Source organism: Ixodes scapularis, unplaced genomic scaffold (assembly GCF_016920785.2).
Source record: "Ixodes scapularis isolate PalLabHiFi unplaced genomic scaffold, ASM1692078v2 PGA_scaffold11__112_contigs__length_91849675, whole genome shotgun sequence".
In the NCBI taxonomy this organism is placed as follows: Eukaryota; Metazoa; Arthropoda; class Arachnida; order Ixodida; family Ixodidae; genus Ixodes; species Ixodes scapularis.
In genome coordinates this window covers 26,172,523-26,195,738 of record NW_024609837.1, presented here as the reverse complement: position 1 = coordinate 26,195,738, position 23,216 = coordinate 26,172,523, and the positions used below count along the sequence as shown (strand labels likewise).

The 23,216-nt window shown below is 46.8% G+C and overlaps 1 protein-coding gene across 1 annotated transcript in view; it reads left to right on the top strand.

The window, feature by feature from the left end:
* Positions 1-23,216, top strand: part of LOC8024628 (sodium/potassium/calcium exchanger 2) — a 185,523-nt gene that overhangs the window by 77,817 nt on the left and 84,490 nt on the right. The window contains exons 2-3 of the mRNA XM_029989253.4: positions 293-624; positions 971-1,630. Coding sequence (XP_029845113.3) covers positions 409-624; positions 971-1,630 — 876 coding nt within the window. The 5' untranslated portion in view covers positions 293-408. The remainder of the gene's footprint in view (positions 1-292; positions 625-970; positions 1,631-23,216) is intronic.

Here is a 23,216-nt window from a genome sequence, read left to right as displayed (position 1 = left end):
GGGGCGTAGAAGTGGAGGTTGAATACCAGAATGAAGAGAGAGGTTGATTCTTTTTCAACTCTTGCATCGCAGCTTTGTGAGCCTTGACGTTTCCCAGTATTTCCGCATGGCCAGGGACCAGGGATGCACCTTTTGATGGCGTGGTTCCGCACTAGGCGCAGAACCGTCGTGAGATGATCGCGATGGTGGCGCTGTGCGTATGGTGGGTTCCTGAGAGCGCGTGTAGTGCTTTGGGAGTCTGCGTGGATTGTTATTTTCAGTAATTCAGTTGCTCGGTCTCATCCTTGCGCAGATGTCCCGTGCAGTCTCCAAGGGCGCGTGGGCGCCACCCGGCATTCCCGTCCCCCGGGCCCAGACCCCGCCGAGCCGTCAGTGCGGCCGACCTGTCTGACGGACCCCTGGGCCGGCATGGGTGCCCACGAAACCGGAATCCCGTCCCCCTTCAGAACCCTGGCCTCGGGCCGGGCCGTCCGGAGGAGGTGGCGACACCCCGGCCTGGTCTTCCTCTCGGGCTTGCTCCTGCTGGGCTATATAAGCTTCCTCCAGCCGTCGGGTCAATGCCAACCGGACCTGCTACGCCGCTCCGGCAGGGACGGTGCCGATGGCAGTGGCGAAGACATTAGGGTAAGGAGGCGTATAAACTGGCCAAAGAGTTTACTATAGACATGGTTTGCCGGGGTGGTTTAAACTCATTATGTTGGTGGTCATGCTTACTTGTTCTGCAGCGACTTAACAAACTCTACCTTGCGTTACATAGATAATATAGCACTGCAAGTAATGGATAGGGTAAAGAAAACGCAACAATTTTATGTCTCTAACCTCGTTGTGAACTAAATAATAATTAATGCTTACTGTCTCGAACGCATCGGACTGGTCAGAACCCAAAGAGGTATCATGAGCGCGGCCGGAGTCCTTCTTGCAAGCGCACATTGGCAGGTCCCGTTGATATAAAACACCTTATTTCCCGCAGCCGCACGCCCTGTCCTGGACCTCCCGGTCACTGTTGAGCGCAGAAGGCAACACCAGCGGCAACGCCACAGAGAAACGAGCCCAGTTCCCCAAGGACATCTTCACCGAAGACCAGCGGCGCAAGGGCGCAGTCATCCTCCACGTCATGGGCATGGTCTACATGTTCGTCGCCCTGGCCATCGTTTGTGACGAGTTCTTCATCCCGGCCCTCGACGTCATCATCATCAAGATGAACATCTCTGAAGACGTAGCGGGCGCCACCTTCATGGCTGCCGGCGGCTCGGCCCCAGAGCTCTTCACCAGTGTCATCGGCGTATTTATCTCGTTCGATGACGTGGGCATCGGCACCATCGTCGGCTCGGCGGTGTTCAACATCCTCTTCGTCATCTCCATGTGCGCCATCTTTTCCAAGTCGGTCCTGCAGCTCACCTGGTGGCCGCTGTTTCGGGACGTGACATTCTACTCCATCATCCTGATCGTCCTCATGACCTTCTTCAAAGACAGCATCATCCGCTGGTGGGAGGCTCTCATACTGCTGCTGTGTTACGCAGCGTACGTGACCTTCATGAAGTTCAACGAGCAGATAGAAAAGATGATCAAAAAGCTCTTCAATCGCAACAAGGTGACGCGCGTGGGCAGCACGGATCACCTGATGCCACATGTGAGTCACCTCTTCGTCACCCCCTTCAGCTCACTCTCTTCTTTTTTTTTTGGCTCCATCTTTCTCTTTGCACCGCTGATCTTCTGGCATCTTCTTAATAGCATTTCGCAGCATGTAGCTTCGTCGTATGTATCGTGGTCCACCGTTACTGACATCTTACCGTGAGCCACTCACTCTTGATTTGAGGCTTGAGCCCAGTGCAGTCACAAAATACCAAGTAAGACCTGCGTAGAACACCGTATTATGAAACACATGTACGTCGTGTGGTAGTATCATATTTCCACCTGTAAATCATTTTGCCACATGATCTAATGCATCAACAGGTACACCGCACTTTCCATTCTATTCTTTAAATACGCTATCCCTTTACGCTCGCTAAGTCAACGGAAGTGCGACAAAAATAGTCGCAGAAAGGACAGAAAAATACCGTCATAAAACTATTGTCAGATCATACAATTTACCGTCATGTTACTCCTACAGTCCGATGCAAGGATTGCTCGCGTAAACGTCACGTAATCAAAAAGAAAAGAAAAAGAAAAAGCTCAGTGTGTTTTGATTTCGTAACAGCGATATGCTATGTGGAAGGTGCTTAAAGGATCATTGATAATTTTTTTTTTAATTACTGCTTTTTCGCGGCTCTAATTAAACTCACGTGTTTTTGTTTTTTTCTTGTCAGTCTGAACCAATCTTGAGATTAAACTTCACCAAAGAAGACAACGGGAACGGGCGTAAAGCAAAGCCCATTCTCAAAAGTTATCCACCTCTCAACCCTTGTGTTTACTTTTCACATACTTTTCGTTTTCGTTGCTGCTTGGAGGCTCGTTTAATGTCATGATTGGTACCTTTTGACCCCGTATCACCCTCCGTTTGCCTGCACTCGCTTCCTTTGTTGGTTGCCTACCGCACTTCGAGGACCAGATACGTTGCAGGCAGCAGCCAGGTACTATAGTCTTTTGCGGGTTCAGAAATAGCAGTGCAAGTTCTTCCCACAAAGTTCTCTGTTCGCCACGACTGGTGGCTTTACCCTTTCAACTCGCCTCCTCTTCACCGTTTGCCCTGCTAAAGTAGACAGAGTGGAGGGCTTTACCAGGGGGGGGGGGGGGGGGGGGAAGGGCGGTGAGCGGTGAGCTTGTCCTGCTTTTTTTAACCCGCAACTTACCATAGTCAATTTCATAAGAACAGATCTTCAGCCTTTACAGGGCCCCTTTTACAATCAGATCTTCGTGCTTCGAGAATCGTAGCCTCAGGAAGCGACCGTCTTGCCGGCATGTCCGCACAAATAGACAAACATTATTTAACGTGGCCCGCAACTTTTTTTTCTCTCCGAAAGTCTGTCTTTTTATGAATTGCTCCTTTTTTCTCTCTCCTAAAGATAGAGACAAAAAGATAAGTTTCGCATAATAAACCATCGTGTAAGATGATAAGTGGTTAAACTAATACCTAATAGGTAGTAGCTGGTTACCGTAGCAACGGACAGCTTCAAAAACACGGGGCGTGCCGAGTCCCGCGCTTCCTGTTACCACTCCGCAGCCAATGAAATTGAATCATGTGCCGACAAGAACACCCAAGGAACCAATCACAATGCAAGAAGCGGTGACGTCAATAGTCACGCCCTGCGTTTCTTAAGCTGTCATTGGCTTAGCGGAGCACAAGTTTATCTGCTTCATGCACAGGGGTTGTGATGATCTCAGAACGCCAATCTCTTATTGGCTGATTAAAAAAACAAATGATGGGTAGGCCTCGAGGCGTATAGCATTGAGGTCTACTCACTGTACTTTAAACCAAAGCCAATCAAAGCTCGGCGTCGATCTGACGTCACCGTAACTACTGCGCAATATAGCAGACGACTTGCTCTCAGCATGCAATTGAAGCGTCTCTGGTCCTGTAAAGATCGGTTCCACACACTCTCCCTTTCTTACCTTCCTCGAGCCTATGCATGAGCAATGGGCACGCTCGTTTTCTGTTACCCTCGTACTTCAAAAATTAGCACCAAATACTTTTACTAGGAAATACATCTTACTCCGCCGATCGCCTTTCAGCCTACAGCTTTTGCATAGGTTGAAAGGCTGGACCGCGCATCGTTGGGTATTTTTTTTTTTTTTGGATTGGGGGGTTGTTTGCCGCCATCTGTCGTCGTGGAAGCCCTCGAGGCATCGGAGACAACCGTCTTGGCTGCCTCGGCGGATCCGGCATCTCGGTCGATCGGCGGCAGCCCTCTCCCTCGGCGCAGCACGAAATCACGACAGCGTAGACAGCGCAGTGGGCAGCGGGCTGTTCGAGTCGATAGGAGAGGATTTGACGGTGTAGGCGCGGTGTCTAATGCAAACGAGCGGAGTAGAATGTATTCTTCTTGTAGAGTATTTGCTGCCACTGTGTGCAAGTTTCATATTACTATCGTGTTATGTCTGCTGTTCTCTATTTTGTGTGTGTGTGTGTGTGTGTTTCTGTGTCGAACCGAACCGTCGATGTTTCTGTGTCGTGATAGTAGCGCTCAGTTTTAGCTGGAAGCCCCGTGACGTCACCAGCTCTATCAGTTGGTGTCGTCTGAAAGACACATAGTTCCGGTGCTTGGTGACGGTTTCGCAAGTTTGCAAAGTTACCCGGAAGCAGGTGACCGTAAGGACACATCAGAGGTGATTCAATTTCAATTAAATAGATGTATTTATTCCCATTAGTTGGCACTGGTGGGATGGGCATACACTCGACAATCGAAAAGTGTTCCTGCCCCGCGTTAAGAGGTCGCATGGGACATCGGCATTACTTTAGTATTTCATTCGTACGATTGCCGTCAAGTGTCACGTGATCCCACGGTGCCACGCGACGCTCCGTCACGTTGTGGTGCCACCCACATCATGGAGTCGCGTGACGACTCGTGTGCTCGATGGTCACGTCACGCCGCGACAGGTCGCGTGTTTACACCGCGACATCGCGTTCCATCGAGTCTATACGCGAGCAAACACTCTAAAAGATGGTCGCATAACGGCTATAGATTCGCAAGGTGTATTGGATCTCACAATCTTCAAAACGGCCTAACCATAAGTAAAGGTGCCCGGTTTTAAACTGTTTTAACCGCACCTCACGTCGCCATTTTCTTGTGTAGCCTACGCTGATGACATTTCTTTAATCTTATTCGACTTTCCGTACAGTCTTCTAAATTCGTAACGGCAAAATTGAAAACAGTAAGTAAGCGAGGGTGGATGGTGCCCCCTACCCTATTATAGTCGAGTACAGGGTGAGAAAGGCAGGCAGTCTCTTTCCGATGCCCGTCCTAATGCCATCCGCCGTGCTTTGCTGCCTCCTGTTGTGCTTCGGGTGCGCGTGCACGCTCGTAGCTCACAAGAAGCCAAAGCGCGGGTGGAAAGCTCTCTCTGGAGGCGGTACAACTGAACGACTTCTTTGCCATTCCCATCATGTTCCTAACTACTGTTGAGACCGGTTATTGCAAAGTCAACGGGAATCGGAAATCACTTCGCTATATCCGCTATTTCGTTATAAACGATTTCGGTTATAGCGAGTGCAAAAGGAAATGGGAAATCGTGATCGCTTCGCCGTAGACGCTATATCGTTATAACCGAGTTCATTATAACCGGTCTCGTATATGCATACATGCAAATTAGGCCCAAGGAGGCCTTTAGAGACGCCTCCCGGTTTGGTTTCTGCCCCGGTTCCGATGTGTCCTGACGAATACCTTTGTGATCCGTATAGCATTGTGGACTATAATGTACTTGCCGAATGTTCTGTAGGAGGTTCGCTTAACTCATTTTTTTTTTTATTGCCCGTATCGTTGGGTGCTTGTTCCAGCTAAGACCGAGCGCCGCTGACAATGTCCCAGGCCTTCTTCCCTCTTTCCCTTTCCCATCCTCGCCCCCCGCCCCCCCTTCCCTTCAATTCCTCTTTGCATGACGTCTCATCTCCATTGTTGCCTGACGCTTGATTCCAATAAGACAAAACACACACGCACACGGTGGTCAACACCGATTCATAAATTTTGCGAGCCGAAACCAATTAATCGAATTCGTAATGCCAATATTAGATAGAGCCTTTCAAATATAATGTTAAGCGAAAGAATCATTATAGAGATGATAAACTATTTCGTTTATGCTGCATTCTTAAGAATGCACACTTCGCGACACCGTTAGCGTAAGCACCACATTGGCGTTCTTTTATTATTTTTTTTTGCATTTTTTTTAAAGCTTATTGGCGGTCGCCAAACTTTGCCTCTTAAGTTAGCGCACCCAAATGAACACTTTGACGAGTAGTTAACATTAAAGCCATTCAATTCGAAGGAAAAAAAAAACGACGATCAGTTGTTTGCGCTAAATAGTGTCGCACTGTGTACCTTGCAATCTGTTGGCCCCTGTGAAGTTCAAGAATACATCCGCTTCGTGAACACGATGAAGGCATGCTCCACGCGGAACGGTCAGTAACGCCATGGGGTTCCCGGGTTCGCGGTGCGGCAAGCAGCATCGAGATGACACCATACAAACGTTGAAAGAACAGGCGAATCCCTTTGAAGCTCTGCAAATACAGTTCGTCGAATACACGCACCCGATTTTCTACACGTGTATAATGTGTAGAATAAGATATATGATAAAGCCGCGTTCGACTATACTCCGTTCCATCTTACGATGTACATCGCAGCGGCCACGAAAAAGACGTCGGAACCAACCCAACGCCACGCGAGTGCCACATGGCCTTCGAGAAGGGCGACAGCTTCCGACCGGAAAGGCTTAAAAACGGTCGCTAAGCCTTTTATGACAGTTTTACAACCGGGCAGCCGGTCACAAGCAGCCGCAACAAGGCTTAAAGGAAGATTTTAAGCCTCTCCGGTCTGAAGCAGTCGCAAGCGTGTGATCCAGCCTTTAAAACCTCTTAAGATTTCTTGCAATCAGAGAACACACTTGTGCCATCTATCGGGCACCGGTGGAACACTTTCAATTTGCGTATATTTTCTTTTTTTTTTATCGTATAATTTTTTTGGGGCCTTAAAAAACGTTTTACAATGCTCTAAACAAACAAAAAAAAATTTCATAGATATAGTACGTACATTTCATCTTGCGAATACCGCAAAGACGTCACCCTCGTGAAATGAAGTTCCGGGGTGACCTTATAGATGGCGCCCGCGTGCCAGTCCGTTCTCTCGTCGTAAGAGGTCAGAAGAACTCGGTATTAAGCAAACCTTGGCGCCACTTTGTCAAACGCTGCTGCGCAAATAGGCGCCTTTACTGTTCTCTTCGTGTGCGTTTGTCGATTAAGCGTGACAATCGATTAATTATATTATTTTATAGGGACTTTGGTGGTTGTTTCCTTTCGTTTTATTTAATTTCGGCATCCAATGATGCATTGCGTGAGAGGGAGAGCAGGAAAGTTGGAGGTGGCGCGATATGTGCGTGCATACATGTGAAACAAAATTATAACGAGTTGTGAGAGATATTGCTACATATTTCTACAGTGATATCTCGTTTAAATGGAGGACACCCCCGTTTCCCCGTGTGAGATAATAGTGAGATAAATATTCATGTTTTTTTCCCCAGGTTGTCCCCGAAAATGGTATCCATATAGCGGAGTATTCGAATTAACGGGGTTCATATTAACGAGACATGACTGTACTTATAAGCGAAAAATTATAATCAGTAAGCTATCCATACTAGAAATACAACAATGACGAAAGGCAAGCCAAACAAAAAATAAATAAAATTGGGGTGTGGGTATGCTTACACAGCCTGAACGTAGCCTGCCTCAACGGGCGACTCGTCTCTTAGCTGTAGATGAGAAATTTAGTCAGTGCAGTACAACCGCTAGCCGGTTTACTTGTCTCGCCTGTGTATACTAAAATTTTGTTATCAGCTTGACCGCCGATATCTCGAAAGCTTTGAACGATAATTGCACTGTCGAGTAATAATTTCAGTTTATTTGGGCCAAGTTTTCTAAACTGCCCGTGACCGCAAAAACAGCTCACTCTTATGATTGCATTATTTTTGCTCTGCTAATCGAAACCCGACTAGACCTCTAGAAAATACGCGAAACCCTTTTCAATTAGCGAGGACACGAGGCTGCAAACCCTGCTACGCACACCTAGAACGTCGCTTTCCACCTAATTAAAAATTCGTGTTTCGTAGAATTAACATTTTGAATTATCCAAGCTACGTTAAGCCTTGTTAGGCACCCAGAGTTTCTGTTCGCTTCGGTTCACGGTGAGGCCTAGCTTCGATTAAACGCAACTTTGGTGAGGCCTTACTTCCGTTAATCCAAACTCTAATTAGGTCAAACTTCAAATGAATTCCAAATATGGTTAGGCCTAGTTGCAGTGAAGTCAAGCCGCAGTGAGCTTTGGACACGCCAGCAGACGGCAACCTTGCCTCAGTTAACACGAGGCCTGGTAGCTAGGCCTAACTTTCGTTAATCCTAACTTGGTTTGGCTAGCTAGCTGCATTATAGGGTCAACCTGCATTGAAGCTTAGATGCTCTCGCAACGGCTACCTCTGCTTGGTTAACTCGTTTTCTGGTTTTCATAAGTTCTATTACCTCGACGCCAGGTTAAGCTCAACTTCGGTTAATACGAGCTCTGGTTGGGTCTAACGGGTTTTCCCTAACCTATATAGGGTACGTCCACTGATCTCAATGTCTATTTGCTGGATCGCGTTTGACCAGCTCCGCCTATGGACGGGAATGCGGCCACGGTCGGCCATCTTTTCGGTAGAGTTATATTTTCTCTAGCCATCATAGTAATATGGCGGACAGCGCAATGGCGGCAGGCTGCCATAATATAGCCGTGGATCTAGTACACTGTATCATGGGTGATATTTCGTGCTTGATTGAAGTTGTTCGACCAAGCATATTATTGAAGCCCGGCGTGAACGGTAGCCTCATCTTTGAGGATCCGGCGAAAGTTCTACGAAAGCGCAGCACCGGGGAAAAGCAGCAACAATAAAAAAAAGTATAACGCGGTACCCAAAAATAACCGGAATGAATTTCAGGAGGCCGGGCATTCGCATTCACCTCTATTACCCACGCTATTTTGATGGCAGCCTGCCACCACACCTGCCACAACGCGGTCTGCCATGGATGGATGATAGTGGCTGCAGCAGCTGTACCTTGGCTAGAGGTAATATAACCCTACCAAAAAGATGGCCGCCAGTGGACGCATTCGCGGAGCGGGCAAACGCGATCCACCAATTATCATAGAGATCAGTGGTTACGACTTGCTGAAGTTATGCTTAGCCGCGTTAGCAGACGACGACCCCGACCTGAGTCGCCATTGTTGTTCGAGGGTTAGCTGTCGGCACTAGAAGGGAATAGTGGTTCTGATTAGGTCTTACTTCGGTTAGTCCCCATTCAGCTTAGGCTTATAGGTGCAGTGACGCCTAGACGCAGTAGGAGATGGCGACCCTGCTTTAGTTAACCCAAGCGCTCGTTAGGGCTAGCTAGATAGGCACAGCCGCGGTAGCAGACGACGACCCTGACCCCATGCGCAATCACTGTTTTCTGACTGATGGTAGACTAGCTGCCTGCGCTTGAAGTGACGCAAAAGCGTTCCAGCCACTTCACGGAACAAATGGGAGAAAAAAAGAGGGTAATCTAATACGCAGACTGGACCGAGTGCGGGGGGATGGGGGAAGTAAGTGGATGGCGGCATCCACCATTTCAGAAAGGCTCCACGCAATCTGATAGGGAGACACTATGGATCCATCGTGGGCGGATGCACATCCTGGCGACCGGCGCTCTAACCGGAAATTACTTCCGTCACTCGAGAACGCGGAGCGGATCGGCGCCTGTCGCCGACTTCGCAAAACTCTATTTCGTCCACGAGACAGACACGTACACCAACATCGGCGGTCGAACAGCGTTCAAAACAACAATAAATACCTAAAAAAAGGGACTGCGAAATAGCAGAGAAAAATATAAATCAATAATTTTGCTCAGCGATGACATACACGTTTTTGTTGTCTTTTTTTTTTTTTTTCGAAAAAAAAAAGATCGGTTATCCGCACTCCTGTACACGTTACTAAAAAAAGGTATTCGATTACAATTACTATTACTCTTGGCTAAAAAGTATTCGATTAGATTACTTGATTACTCCACAGAAAAAGTAATTGGACATTACTTTAAGAAGCAACCTTTACTTTTCCGATTACTTTATTGTATGAATACTTACATCTTTAGCGCTCATGACAATGAAGTACTTCCAGCCTATATTTCACATTTTCACAAGTATTGAAGAATAAAAACGGGTTCTCTTTACAAGCATCAGCCATCTCTGTGCGCTGCATCATGGGATCATCGGTTTTTCTAGCTGCAAAATTTCTAGCAGTGTCGCAATCGCTATTTCACCCGAAACATCTCCACTGGTTCCTGATGAGTAGAAGCTTAGAGTGCTTCGTGGAATCCCTGGTTCCAAATAAAAGGTATTTTGTTTTCTTGCTCCTCATATTTTCTTGTACTTGCAACCAAGAGGCCCTCACTCTTTCGCACACACACGCGCTTCTCCGGATATTCACATGTGGATGAATTCGCATGTTATACAAAAGAGCAGCAGCTCCAGGATTTGAAACGGATCATGTTTAGTATCCATTAGGGGAAGAGATCGTCCCGACCACTTCTCAACTTGAAACCTTGCTGGTCACAAAGACCACGTAGCGAAAATACGGGATCTTGACGTCTATTTGAACTGGCTTTGTTATATTTTGCATCCGCCTTAGACATTCTTCGGTTCTGGTTCTCCTATGGGTTGCGAGTAGGTACCGTAAGCAGGATTGTTTTTGTTTATTTCTCTGTGTGTGTGTGTGCGTGAGGGGGCTAGTTTGAAGTTTGAACGAAGGACTTACAAAGTTACATTCTGCTCCCTCAAACTTCGCCCTGAATGGCCCTTGTCACGCACTGGGGCTTCCCTGGGGCTTCCCACTCGCAATCCCAGGTCGAAAAAAAAACGGACATTCCACAAAAACTGTACATACAAAAGAGTTGACCTTGTTTCCTACAGCTCCGCAAAAATCTCTTTTTTTCTGTTCGCAAAAAAAAAAATGCAAATTTTATTTCTGTCATTTCAGAAAAAAAAGGTGTGTGCGGGAAGGGGGGGGGGGGGGGGCGGGTCTCATGGAAAAATAGTAACGGTTAGAAACAATTTTCATTACTTCAAAAAGTAATCAGATTACTCTTGTGATTACTGCCTAATAAAAGTAATCAACTGATTACAAAATTACTCCAAAAAGTAATCGATTACCAGTAATTTGATTACTTGTAATGCGTACGGTACAAGTCTGGTTATCCGTAGCCGCGCTTCTGCAGGCAGACAAATATTCTTATACACCAGGCGTCAATGGACCTCTTTTCCAGTAAGCTTGTGCGCATGCGTAGATCCTCTTCCTAGGTCTTGTTTTCCGATGTCACCATTTTCGAAGGGAACCGTCCGCACGACCGACGTAATAACTATTGGCCTAAAAAGCAATGAAAACGGAAACAACGGCACGTGCGATGCCAACGGGTTCGGACGGGTGGAAAGTTGAAACATATGTTTTACAGCGATAGTATTTATGGGCTCTTCGCACAACTGAAAGTGACGTCCATTGTTGTAGTCGGCGATGTAGGGCGCCCGTCGTCGATGCTGCCCAAACACGCTGAAGCGGACCCAGGTTCGAATCCCGCCATCCGCGGGATTCAAACCTGGGTCCTCTGCGCGCGAAGCGAAGACGTTACCACGAAACTACGCCCCGGCATTTTCTTCTTCTTTATTGCAAAAAAAAAAAGCGAACGGTCAATGTCAAGACACATTAAAAATGCACTACAAAGCTCTTGTAGCACATGTTAAGAATTTCTCATTTTGAGAAGGCGCTTTCAAAGGATTAGCCAAACGGGCTGAAGCTCGCTGGTGGCAAGCACACTCTCTACTTGCTTGACAAGGTTGAAAAAAAAATAGAAACTGACTTCTTGTGCCTTGGAGTCGGCATGCCAGATTGCCATGCGCGACTTCCATAGGCTGCAAAAGCCCAGCAGAAAAAAAAAAAAAAAGAACACGCCAAAAGGTACGCAGTCGTCGTTAGTTACGTTCAAAAAAACGAATGTTAAGTGTGCGCATGGAGCACTTCCCAGAAAATTACAGCATCCCAGCAAAAGATAAAAACATGTTCAATTGCCTCAAGTTGCTTACGTAACAAACAAATCACAGTCCACGGTACATGAATGCCCTTTTCCCTTAGTCACACTTTGACCGGCAACGTATTGGTGTCTAACTTAAAAGAGAGGTTTTCATCGAAAGAGGTACACACATACTTTTCACGCACATCTTGGCTGCCTTTATAAAAACAAGAACAGTTATATACAGTGGCGTCGGAAACAAACTGACTACCAAATCGCGCGACAGCATTTTTTTTATCACAAGAGACAACTATTCAAAAGAAATACGAGCAGAGCTCCCGACACCGCACGAGGAAACAAAAAAATGCTGGCAGATGAGGTGACAGTTTGGCCTAAAATGAACGTTCGAATAAAGAAATGCTTCTGTTCTCGAAGGGCCCCGTTTACGCACCCGGTGAAAGAGGTTGTCAAGGCCTCATGCGTGCCCAATTAGATTCACAGAGGAAGAAAGCAAAAGTACGGTGAAACTTCTAAACATTCACGCCAGCACAGCGGATCGCTGGCAAAGCATACCATATCTCTAAAATAATTTTAAAAAATGTTGCAAAGTGTCGCTGTTGCGAAGATGGACAGCAGAGCTACACCACGGCGCTAATAACCCGCTTCGTGCTTTTGGTAGTACTCGCGATGGCCACTGCACGCGTTCTCCGGGAAACAAGCCATAGCCGATAACAAAATGTCGTTGTAGCACATTCAATACCAAGAGCACGTGCCAAGAGACGCGCGTTCACGCGTCCCGGAACAAAAAACGAAGCGAAAGCGTTCGGAACAAAATGGTCCGATGTCTATTTTGTTCCGAACGCTCTTGTTCACGCAGCCCGCGGAGTGTGATCCCGACGTTGATGTCCAAAGACCTTGCCCTGGCGTGTCGCAGCTATATCGTTGGGACTACTGTCGATGAACATAAGACTGCTCAAATTTTTGGCCTGCCGCCTTCAACGGCGATAATTACCCGTGCAGTGTATACCCCAGTAACGTCAAACGCGTAAAGTTCCTTGACAACGTCACAAGATTTTTTTTTTTTTTTTGAGGGGGGGGGGGGGGGGTTGTTGTACAGGCAAAAAAAAAGAAGGTAGAAGTTGTTCTTGCTGGGATGCAAAACTGTTTCTCACAAAAAAAAAAAAAAATTAAAGGGAGCGGGAAATGTGTGTATAGTCACCATGCAATAATAACGGACTGGAGCTCTACGCGCTTTACATAGCATTCCGTCACAAATGAGACACAAACATATTAAACGAGTAGATTTACCTAGACCATGTAGAATGCTTGTCTCCCAATAACTGCCGAAGAACAAGCGTAATATGCATTCCTTTCGTCTCTTTCACAGCGCTTGCTAATATAGTCACAAAGATACGGGTGTTGATGTATAATCCTGCGGACATTACCGCAGGGTGACGGCAGCCGTACGCAATTCATCCAGATCGAAACGGGCAGGGGGCGGGGTTTGAGCCCAAGATCCTGGGTTCTGCAGCGCGAGGCTTTCGGATCCGCTTGCTCCGAGGTGGTGTGCGCTAGCCCTCTCGGCTACCGATCCCCCTAACTACGTGGGTTTACAATTGTCTCGCCTGTATATACCAATATTTTGATATCAGCTTGACCACCGATATCTCAAAAGCTTTGACAGATAATTTCACTGTCAAGCCTTAATTTTAGACTGGCATAATAAAAAAAAAAAAAAACGTTTTATGGTTTTATTTATATAATTTCAGTTTACTTCGGCACGGTTTTCTAAACTGCCCGTGACCGCAAATCCAGCTCACTCTTTTGATTGCATTATTACTTGCTGTGCTAATCGAAACCCGACTCGACTTCAGGAAATACACGAAATCCTTTTCAATTAGCGAGGACATGAGGCCGCAAACCCTGCTACGCACACCTTGAACGTCGCTTTCCACCTAATGAAAAATTCGCGTTTTGTTGAATTAAGGTTTTGAATTATTCGAGCTACATTCAGCCTTGTTAGGCACCCCGAGTTTCTGTTCACTTCGGTGCGTGGTAAGGCCTAGCTTCGACTAAACGCAACTTTGGTGAGGCCTTACTTCCGTTAATCCAAGCTCTAATTAGGTCAAACTTTAAATTAATTCCAAATCTGGTTTGGCCTAGCTGCAGTGAAGTCAAGCCGCGGTGAGATTTGAACACGACAGCAGACGGCAACCTTGCCTCAGTTAACCCGAGGACTGGTAGGCCTAACTTTTATTAATCCTAACTTGGTTTGGCTAGCTAGCTGCAGTAGGGTCAAGGTGCATTGAAGCCTATAGATGCTCTCGCAACGGCTACCTTTGCTCGGTTGACTCGTATACTCTGGTCTGGGTCTCATAAGTTCTGTTAAACCGAACTCTGGTTAAGCTTAACTTCGGTTAATACGAGCTCTGGTTCGGTCTAACGGGTTATCCCTAACCTATCGGTTACGTCTTGCTAAAGTTAGGCTTAGCCGTGGTAGCAGACGACGACCCCGACCCGAGTCGTCGTTGTTAGAAGGTTACCTGCCTGTACTAAAAGGGAATAATGATTCTCATTAGGTCTCACTTAGGTCTCACACCCACGAACGCCGCGTCAGCTTTCGGCTCGGGTTCGGGTACAGTCAACGCGTCGGTGAACATTCGGGTGGGAGCTCGTATTCAATCCCTGCAGGGACGGAAATCATCGAGCCCTAACAATGGCCGGAGTATAGCTTCTGCTCTCTGAATTTATGACTACAGGGTAATCCTAAGTGAGAAGAAGAAAAAACCAATTGTGCGTGCCGTTGTGGTAGCTCCATAGGGTCAACCAACCTCAGGAGACACTTTAAGGGGTATTCACACGAAGGAGCACTCCGCGGACGGATGTCGTGACGTCAACAGCCGGCAAAACTCCGTCCGCAGCTCTAGCAGTCCCACGGATGGCGAGGAGTTGCGGAGGGCCGTGAGGGATATCAGTGTTACCAGACGATTTTAGCGGTCGCACTCTCGATAACAACGCGCGCCTACCCATGCCGCTATGACAACACCGCTGCTAGAAACGGACGACGACGACATTCTACCTGCTAAACGAAGGTGCTGGGGGAAAGATGGATCCAGGACAAAGAACTTAGGATACGGAGCCGGTTGTTAGAAGAAGAGCTTCTTGAAAGCGACACCGCCGAGTTTCGAAATCTCCTTGGGGTGCCTCATGACGTCTTCGTCGAACTATACTGGCCCGTGTCACGACCCCCGAATACAGAAGCAGACAACAAACATCAGGCGACCTGTGCAGGTTCGATAGTCCTTTGAATGTCAGCAGCCGCAGAGCACATACATGCATTGAACAAAGACGCCATTCACCCACTGTGTACGGCTCATATTGCGGGAATCGCGCGATCATTCATCCGGCAGTTTTTTTCTTAATTTTTTTTTTTTTTTTTCCATATCGACGCCTCCATGCTTGTCTTCGAGCAGAGATCGCTGCTTGTGTCCCACAACGCCGGGAACTCCTCAACGAGGGAAATGAAAAAGAACGAGGCGTCGTCATTTTATTTTGCCATTTCACGCGGGACTAGAGCAACCCGAACAACAGTAATGGCGCAGGCGATTCCGAAGAGCGCGAAGGCCCTGTGAAAAGACGAAACAAGAAAGTATCGCTAAAAGCAGCGGAAAGAGAACTATTCTCCGCCGCCCACCTGCGAAGCGTTCGTGCTGACAGAACGAACCCTCCGCGCTACCGCCAAGGAGGTGGACGGCGCCGCGAGGCGTCAAGAATGGATGACGTATTCCTCACGTGGTGCGGGCACCGCGTAGGAAAGTGGCGGATTTCTCCTTCGTGAGAATATTCCTTTTGAGCATGAGATGTACAGGTCGATCAGTCCGTAACCGCAAAACGACCCCGAAAAAAAAAAAGCGCCAACCGGTGCCAGGCATCGAACCCCGGACACTGCCGTGAAGGCCGAGAGCGCTGCCGATTGAGCTACGGACCCAGCACGCAAGAACGGGAGGAGCAGAAGCAGGTGGTGTAGAAAGAGTGCGCGGAACGAGGAGGAGTGGAAAGGGCAAAAAGGACGGTTCCCCTTTCTTAGTGACCCAGAAAATTCAGCGCAAAGGCTTTGTATCCGGGTGGTGACTTTGCTGATATGTTTCGCGTATTAGCAAAGCAACACATTCTTTGAAAGGCTCTATAAAAACTACCCAGTTTTTCTTTAAACGAGAAATTGAATTTAGATCCTTTTTAGCGGCCTGCAATAAGTGAAGTAAAGTGAACAAAAGGAAAGGCGTTACAAACACGGGCAACCGCTCTGTGACGAGGAAATTTTCATGCTTTCGAAATCTATCAGAGGCATCCTGTCCCATAAATGGTATGTAGTCCCTAATTTAATCTAAGCATTAAACCTTAACCAACAAAAATACAATGCAGACTCTATGATTAAGATATCTAAATTATAAAAAAGTGCCTTAGTGTGGTTCCGCAGTGCAGACTTTATTAAAAAGGCATTAGGGAAATCGAGTTATGTCCACTTTTTTTATTGTTTTTCAGTGAATTTTCTTCTTCGGTGTTTTAGTTTTGGAAACTGGGGCCTCAGAAATGTTTGACTATGATTAATATGAAGCGGTAGTTCGAGTAGCTAATTAGGACGTTTTATTCTTAATATTATAATTGTTCTAGTTTGTTTATTTTTTTGGTGCATAGTTATTGGAACAAAGTTCGACGTGCGCACTGATTAACTCTGCTCTAGACGCAAATAGAGCACGCAAAAAAAAAGCCATTTAAGCGGAAGACTTTGTTTTCTATTGTTTTGTTTTTTTCCTGCCAGTGCTTGACTTTTTTTGCCACGTGTTGTAATCTTTCCTGCGTTCTTCTTGTGTCGAATATCCAAAAACACACTCCATCACCGTTTCAATTCGCCACCTCTAGCCAAACTATTTATCAGATTTTTTTTACACTTTTTTACAGTTAGTATCTTAAATTCTACAACAAGATACACACGGTATGTTTTCCGCTACATATAAAACAACATACATAAGGTCAAGTACCCGCCATAGAACAAGAGACACGAAGCAAAAACCGGTGAGTATAAAGGTTATTTCAGTGTTCGGCGCTTTACCAAGTAAATACGATCTATGACCAGCATTACCGCCAAAGAAAAAAGGCGCGAAACCCTAACACTAAAAAACAAACAAAACATCGAAGAGTGAAACCTTTTGAGGCACTAAAAATATTGCAATAATAAGAAGAAAAAAAGTGCGGCGTCATTTGGCGAGAACGAGTCTAATTTATCAACAAACCCTCCCTCGAGAGCATACTAAAACGATTCGCATTTCTTTTTTTTCCCACCGAATCTCAAGTAGGCACCAAACAAAATAAAAATAAAGAGTAGAAACAAACACAAGGAGCTCAAAAAACCCAAAAAACAAATGTCATAAAAAAAAAGAAAGTGCAAAGGTTTATAGTCTACGCCTACAACGTTTTCGTTCCCGGCAGCCTCATCTACGAAACTCACGCCACTGATCTTCCACAGCACGCCAGCTAGAAAGCACACTTCCGCGATGGGTCCTCGCAGAGAAACACAGATGTACGCACAAACACATGCGCCCCAAAGTCAGGTTGGTCGCGATGCCTCACGGCGTGCACTGGGTTCTTCGAAGAGACATGGCGTGTTCAAGGTGCGTTTCGAGCCAACCAAGGTTACGACCGCGTAGGGGATTACAGCCCCTGTCCAGGTCCTTCCCGCCCTGACCCCTTGAATGGCCTCCGCTCAAGCATACGAACGGCGCTCCAAATGGTTGTGTTTCTGCTCAGAGCGATCAGCAGAGGATCACTTCGGACCGACTGAATTGATTTCTGCTGATCTGCCGCGCTATTTCTGTAGGCAAAGTCAGGCATCGATTTTTTTTTTCGGCATATCGCTTCGCGAATAGATCTGAAGAACCCGTTTAGGGTTCGTGGAGTGCGAGTTTGGTGTTTCGTAACTAAAAATCTAAGTTTTTTTTGTTTGTTTTTGGGTTCAATAAGATTTGAAACTTTTGTTTTGAGTTCGGATCTGAAGATCCAGTTTGAGGTTCGGTAGTACATGATCAGGGATTTTTTTTTTTTTTTGTGTGTGTGTGTGTGTGTTTATCTGTCAAGAATATCTGAAAAACCAGTTTGAATTCGGTCGTACAAAAATATTTTCTTTTTGTGCCAAAAAGATTTGAAGAAGCAGTTTAGCGTTCGGTGATGCAAGATCAAGGATTATTTTAGTAGATTGCGCCAGAGGAGGGTTCCTGGAGTACCACTTCAACGTTCAGCAACACAAAGTCAAATATCGTTTTTTTTTTCTTTTTCTTAGATCTGAAGAATTAGTTTGGAGTACAGTGGTACAAGATCAGGCATTGTTTTAGTGAATTCCCACCTTATCTTTTATATCCTCACAACAGGGTTGTCAGTTGTCTGAAGCTTTATCTAAAACCGCAGGACGCGCTTTCCCGTCCTCTGGAAACCTCAAAAGAGTCCGCGACAGTGAAAAACTATTGCCTGAGCTTCTTGACACCTTATTTAGGCCTCAGGAAGACGCATATTTGAACTATAACTAACGCCAACTGCGCTCCCCTTCAGTAAACACCAAAATGGCGGCGCTCACGAGAGAATCGGCGAATGAAAGGACGATACCTTATGCGCTATTCAGTGGCTCAAAAGGCCTAGTTATTTCGCGCCGGCATGCGTGCCGGCGCTATATAAAAATAACCTTTTTCCAGCCTCCAACAACATAAGACATATTCGCTTAGACCGTTTCTGCGGCTGTTCTATGCACACGTTAACCCTAGGAACTTTATTTTTAGAGCGAGGAGGCGGCCACACAAGGTCATTTATTTCCTCCCTTAAGCAGTGAGGACCTGGCCACAGGCGAATCTTGCACAGTCGCCTGAAGATGAATCGTCGAATGGGCCTCGCGTATTGTTGGAGGCTGTAGACGCAACACATGGCATGACTATGGTATTTCCGCGTGCATGACAGAGTAAACGCTTTTTCGTACCGAAGACTCACGTTTATTGTTACCCGGAGTGTAATAGTGTAGTATAATTCATGTTTACTCTTACGCCAAGTGTAACATGGCCTTGCCGGATCAGCCTCCCAAGTGTTCGACGCTCGAACATTCTAGACCGAATGTTCGAGATACCTAGGGCCCTAAACTCGTCAAACACAAAGTTGAAACCGCAAGTCCGGGGAGTGCGCCGACTGGACGTCGGCGAAAACAGCGCCAAGTCATTGTTGTGATAGACCAAGAGGTGCGCTCTGTCAACTTCGGTCCCAACTTTGTGTTTGACGAGTTTAGAGGCCCTAGTGTAGTATACACGCGGAGCCCAGCGCGGCCTTGCCGACTCTCTCGCAGTCTCGCCCAAGGCCACCTGTCACGCCGACATCTCCACGCTCGCTTTCTCGACGCTCGTTCTTTCGTTCGTTCTTCGCTCGTTCTTCGCCGATGAAACCATTCCAGTTTTACGTCGATTTCTTGTCCGTCCGCGACAATATAAAAAAACCTCATCACTAGTCAAGTAAGCATCGGGGGAAAAAAAAAGACCTAAAAGAGCAGGGGCCCTAAACTCGTCAAAGACAAAGTTCGGGCCGCACTTGACAGAGCGAACTGATTGGCCTATCACGGCGATGACTTTGCGCTTTTTTCGCCGACGTCCAATCAGCGCGCTCCGCGAACTTTCGGCTCCAACTTTGTGTTTGACGAGTTTAGGGCCCCTGATGTAGATTATACTTCGTATGAGTTCGGCTGCAGCCGACAATACGCGATCCGATGAAACCAATCAAGCAGCCCCAAATGTGCACGGTCATGGCTCTCGTCGTCTTTGTGCTTTTTTATGCTATCACACGCTAAACCACCCACGTACAGTCAACGCGACGTGATGTTGCTCCTTTTTTTTGTACCTGATTGGTTTAGGCGGTGACGGCAAACGTACAAAACCGTCGAGCGCCGTGACGATGCACTCTTGGCGCCTCTTGATTGAGTCCATCGAATTGTAGCGTCGGCTGTAATTAGTCATGAAGCGCACTAAAGCCAGCCGGCAACATCCAGGCGGCGCCAGCAGAGTGAGAGCCCATAGTTATAGACGTTTGCAAGTACGGCTTTTGGGCGCCGCCATCTTGCTCCTGGTGTGGGTAGATCGTCTGATAGTCAAGCATTGCTGAGGCCGTGGGTACGTCTCAGCAAAGCTCGACAATCGGACGACCTAAAGGCCGTACTTGCAAACGTCTGTGCCCTTGGCAATCGGGTCAGCTGAACACGGGAAAAAACGAAAACACAGCGGAGTGTTTGTCCAGTCCTTTCCTTCGTGTCCTCGTTTTTTTCCATACTCAGCTGACCCGATTGCCAGTACTATGTACTACCAACTAGCTCAACTAAAACCCGTAACTCTGTCTATGCCCTGTCTCGTTGTAACTTGGCAAACGGTGAATGATAAGCACCATACTGGGTGTCGCGACGGCTTCAATATGCGCTACGCACACATATTAGAGCGTGACGCAGCGAAAAGCCTGATAGTCTTCGCAGTAAAAGCGCAATCCGGTGATACGTAGTCACTTTCCGGCTGGTCCGGCAGGGTGTATCTTTTGCCGTACTGGCATGTTATGCGATCACGGCTTCCTGGACTTCTTGCTTCATGGCTAAGCGGCGCTATTATAAGCAGCCTGCATTGCCGTTTGGTATGGCGCTATCTAGCGACTGCTGCAAGAAACATTGGGTATGCCTGGCAGTGGCGGCTGCATTGTCCAAACGTCAGATATTACTCTGGTGGCGTCGCTTAGCCTACCGCCCGAAGCAAAAAATGCTGGGCAGTGAGATGCGTGGGCGTATGACACGCCAGTGCGCTGGAAGCTACGCCTCCTGCGGGCCAATCGGAACAACGGGGTGAGGCACGTGATTATGTTTCTCCAGAGTGCGCTTTTACTGCCTTTTACTGCAAGGAGGACTTTTCGCTGCGTCATGCTTTATAATGTTTGGATTGAGCTCGTATACGTAGCGTCATCGAAGCCGTCGGAACGCAGTTCCAACGAGACAGAGTAGAACCGTGGACTTTCACTCAGCTGGCACCGCCTGGCCGTTGCCGGTTGGCCATAGTATAGTAGCTCACGTTTAAAGAATGCAGCCGCCACTCCCAGGCACACCCAATGTTTCTCGTTTCAGTCGCTAGATAGAGCCAAACCAAGGAGCATTGTAGGTTGCCTGTATATAGTTCCGACGGTTTCCTTCGGTTCCGTCTCAACGCGGAGGATATCCCGCTTGATGCGTTGTGTCGACCCAAAACTCGTTAGACTAGATTCGCGAGCGGACGCGCATTATTCAAATTTTCGACTCTTCCGCTCGCATCGATGCGACACTTCGCCACAGCCGACGTTGTTTCGACGCGTCAAAAGGTTGGCTCTTAGGGGACTCGTCCGCCGTCGTCGACATGAGTAATCACGCTAACGACCATTCCACGTTTACAGCTGCGTCACTCAGCGTATCATATACCCGCCATAGCGCGCTGTTCGAAGGATTCTTCTGTTCGCGAATCAAAAAAAAAGAAATGCGGAGCGTCATCTGCGGGCGCCGTGCACGCCACTGCTTCGAAATATACATAAAGTCGAAGCGACACAACCGTCGGACAGCTATACTTCGTTACAGCTTAGGTCCGAGCGCGGCAGATGTTATGAGCCGAAGGGCCAATCAAACAGCGAAAGAGGCACAACGTCCTGGCGTGCTTTCTGCAGTTGATAGGACCAGCCGGTATTCGCCGTCGTCTGTGCGTTCTCCTCCGCCGGCTGGTCCTATCAAGCGCAGAGAGCACGCCGTGACGTTGCGTTCTGCTATAGACCAAAACGCTGCTTACAAACAAACCCTGCCTTTGCTGCGCGCGCGCTGAAACCGGATTCGAGTGAGAGACACCATCTGCGCATGCGCACTACCGACAGCAGCGCCACCGCCTCGGCGTGATGTAAGAGGGTACCAGCGGAAATGCATCTTTGGCTTCATTTTTACGAAAATACGTTTAGGAAAACCGAAGGAATGTCACAAAAGAGTTAGCGGAAGAAAAACCGGAAACGTGTTTATACATAAATAACCTAAAGGAAGAAAAAAATCAACTATAAATTGAGATGCGAAAGATCAAGGTAAAAGGATAAAACGACAAAAAGGACGAACGCGGAAAGAATAACCTCTTTCCTGCACAAACCGGGTGAGCACAATACTGATCTCGAAAACAAAACACAAAGGGTCCAAGTTTCTCAACAAATGACGCAAAAATAAGAGTAAGACACAAAAAAAAAAAAAAATACAACGAAAACGTGTAAATAGCGCAACGTGTAAGAAAAAGCGGACAGTCCAAAGCCCAGTCCTTTTTCATCGGGCTCGCTCATGTGCACATTGCTACTTTACATCCCTAAAAACAAAAAGCGAGCGCGCTTTCTTCTTTTATATAAAAAATGACGGCAACAGTCGGCTTAAACGTGTACTCTTAAAACAGGCAAACAACAAAATAAAAAATAAAAATACAAAAAGCCCCCGGCATACGTGGTGAGGCGAACTGATGATCCAGAAACTAAAACGAAAGAATGGACCTTTTCCTTGTGCTTTTGCTTTTTTCGATGCATTATTCATGTACTTTCTTTCTGTTGACTGCCATGAGACACGGCCAAGGCTACGCGAGCGGACAGAAAAAAGGCGGGCGACGTGTGCAAAAGTCCAGGACGATAAATCCAAATGGTAAACTTGTAGATCGACCAAAACCAACTTCTATCTTCCCACGGAGACAAGCTATACGCCTGTGGACTACCTTCCAAGAGCGATCAATGCAGTAGGCAACATTGGACGCTGATGGATTTCTGCAAACTCCGTTCGTGCCCTCGAGGCGTGAGAACTCTTCAGACCAACACAAATCTTTTCTTCTTTTTCTTCTTTAAAAGTATAAAGCTTATCCATTTGAGGCACAAACCTTTGTATTCTAAAAGATTATTTATGGGGTGCTTTAAAGACCATAAATGTAAGAAAGAAAAAACTCCTGAAAGTACAAAATATTTTTGTCATCGTTATGCTTGATTGATACTGAATATGTTCTCCTGATCAATCTGAATACGCTTTTTTCAAGCTTTTAGCTTTAAACTTGTGGCGCACTATTTGCAAAACTTCCATCAATTACGAGCATGCATAAAAAACAAACTAGAATAGGGTAACTCACACGAACAAAGCCATTTGGAAGGGGTGATGAAGCCACGATAATGACAACCTAATGGTGGCGGTGGCAATCAATACAACTTACTTTGAGACAATTTATATAGCTGACAAGGTTGATCACTCTCAAGTTAAGTGCAAACCGGCCTGAATTTTTTTTTATCCTTGCATTGCAAACTGCATTTTGTATTATATTTCCTACCGCTTAGAAAACAAACTACGCTAGAATCATCGCGCGGATTTGTTAATTTTTATTCTATATCAGTTGCTGAACATATGGTAGATATTGAGACTGTTTCACGGCTCGGCGATTGGTCC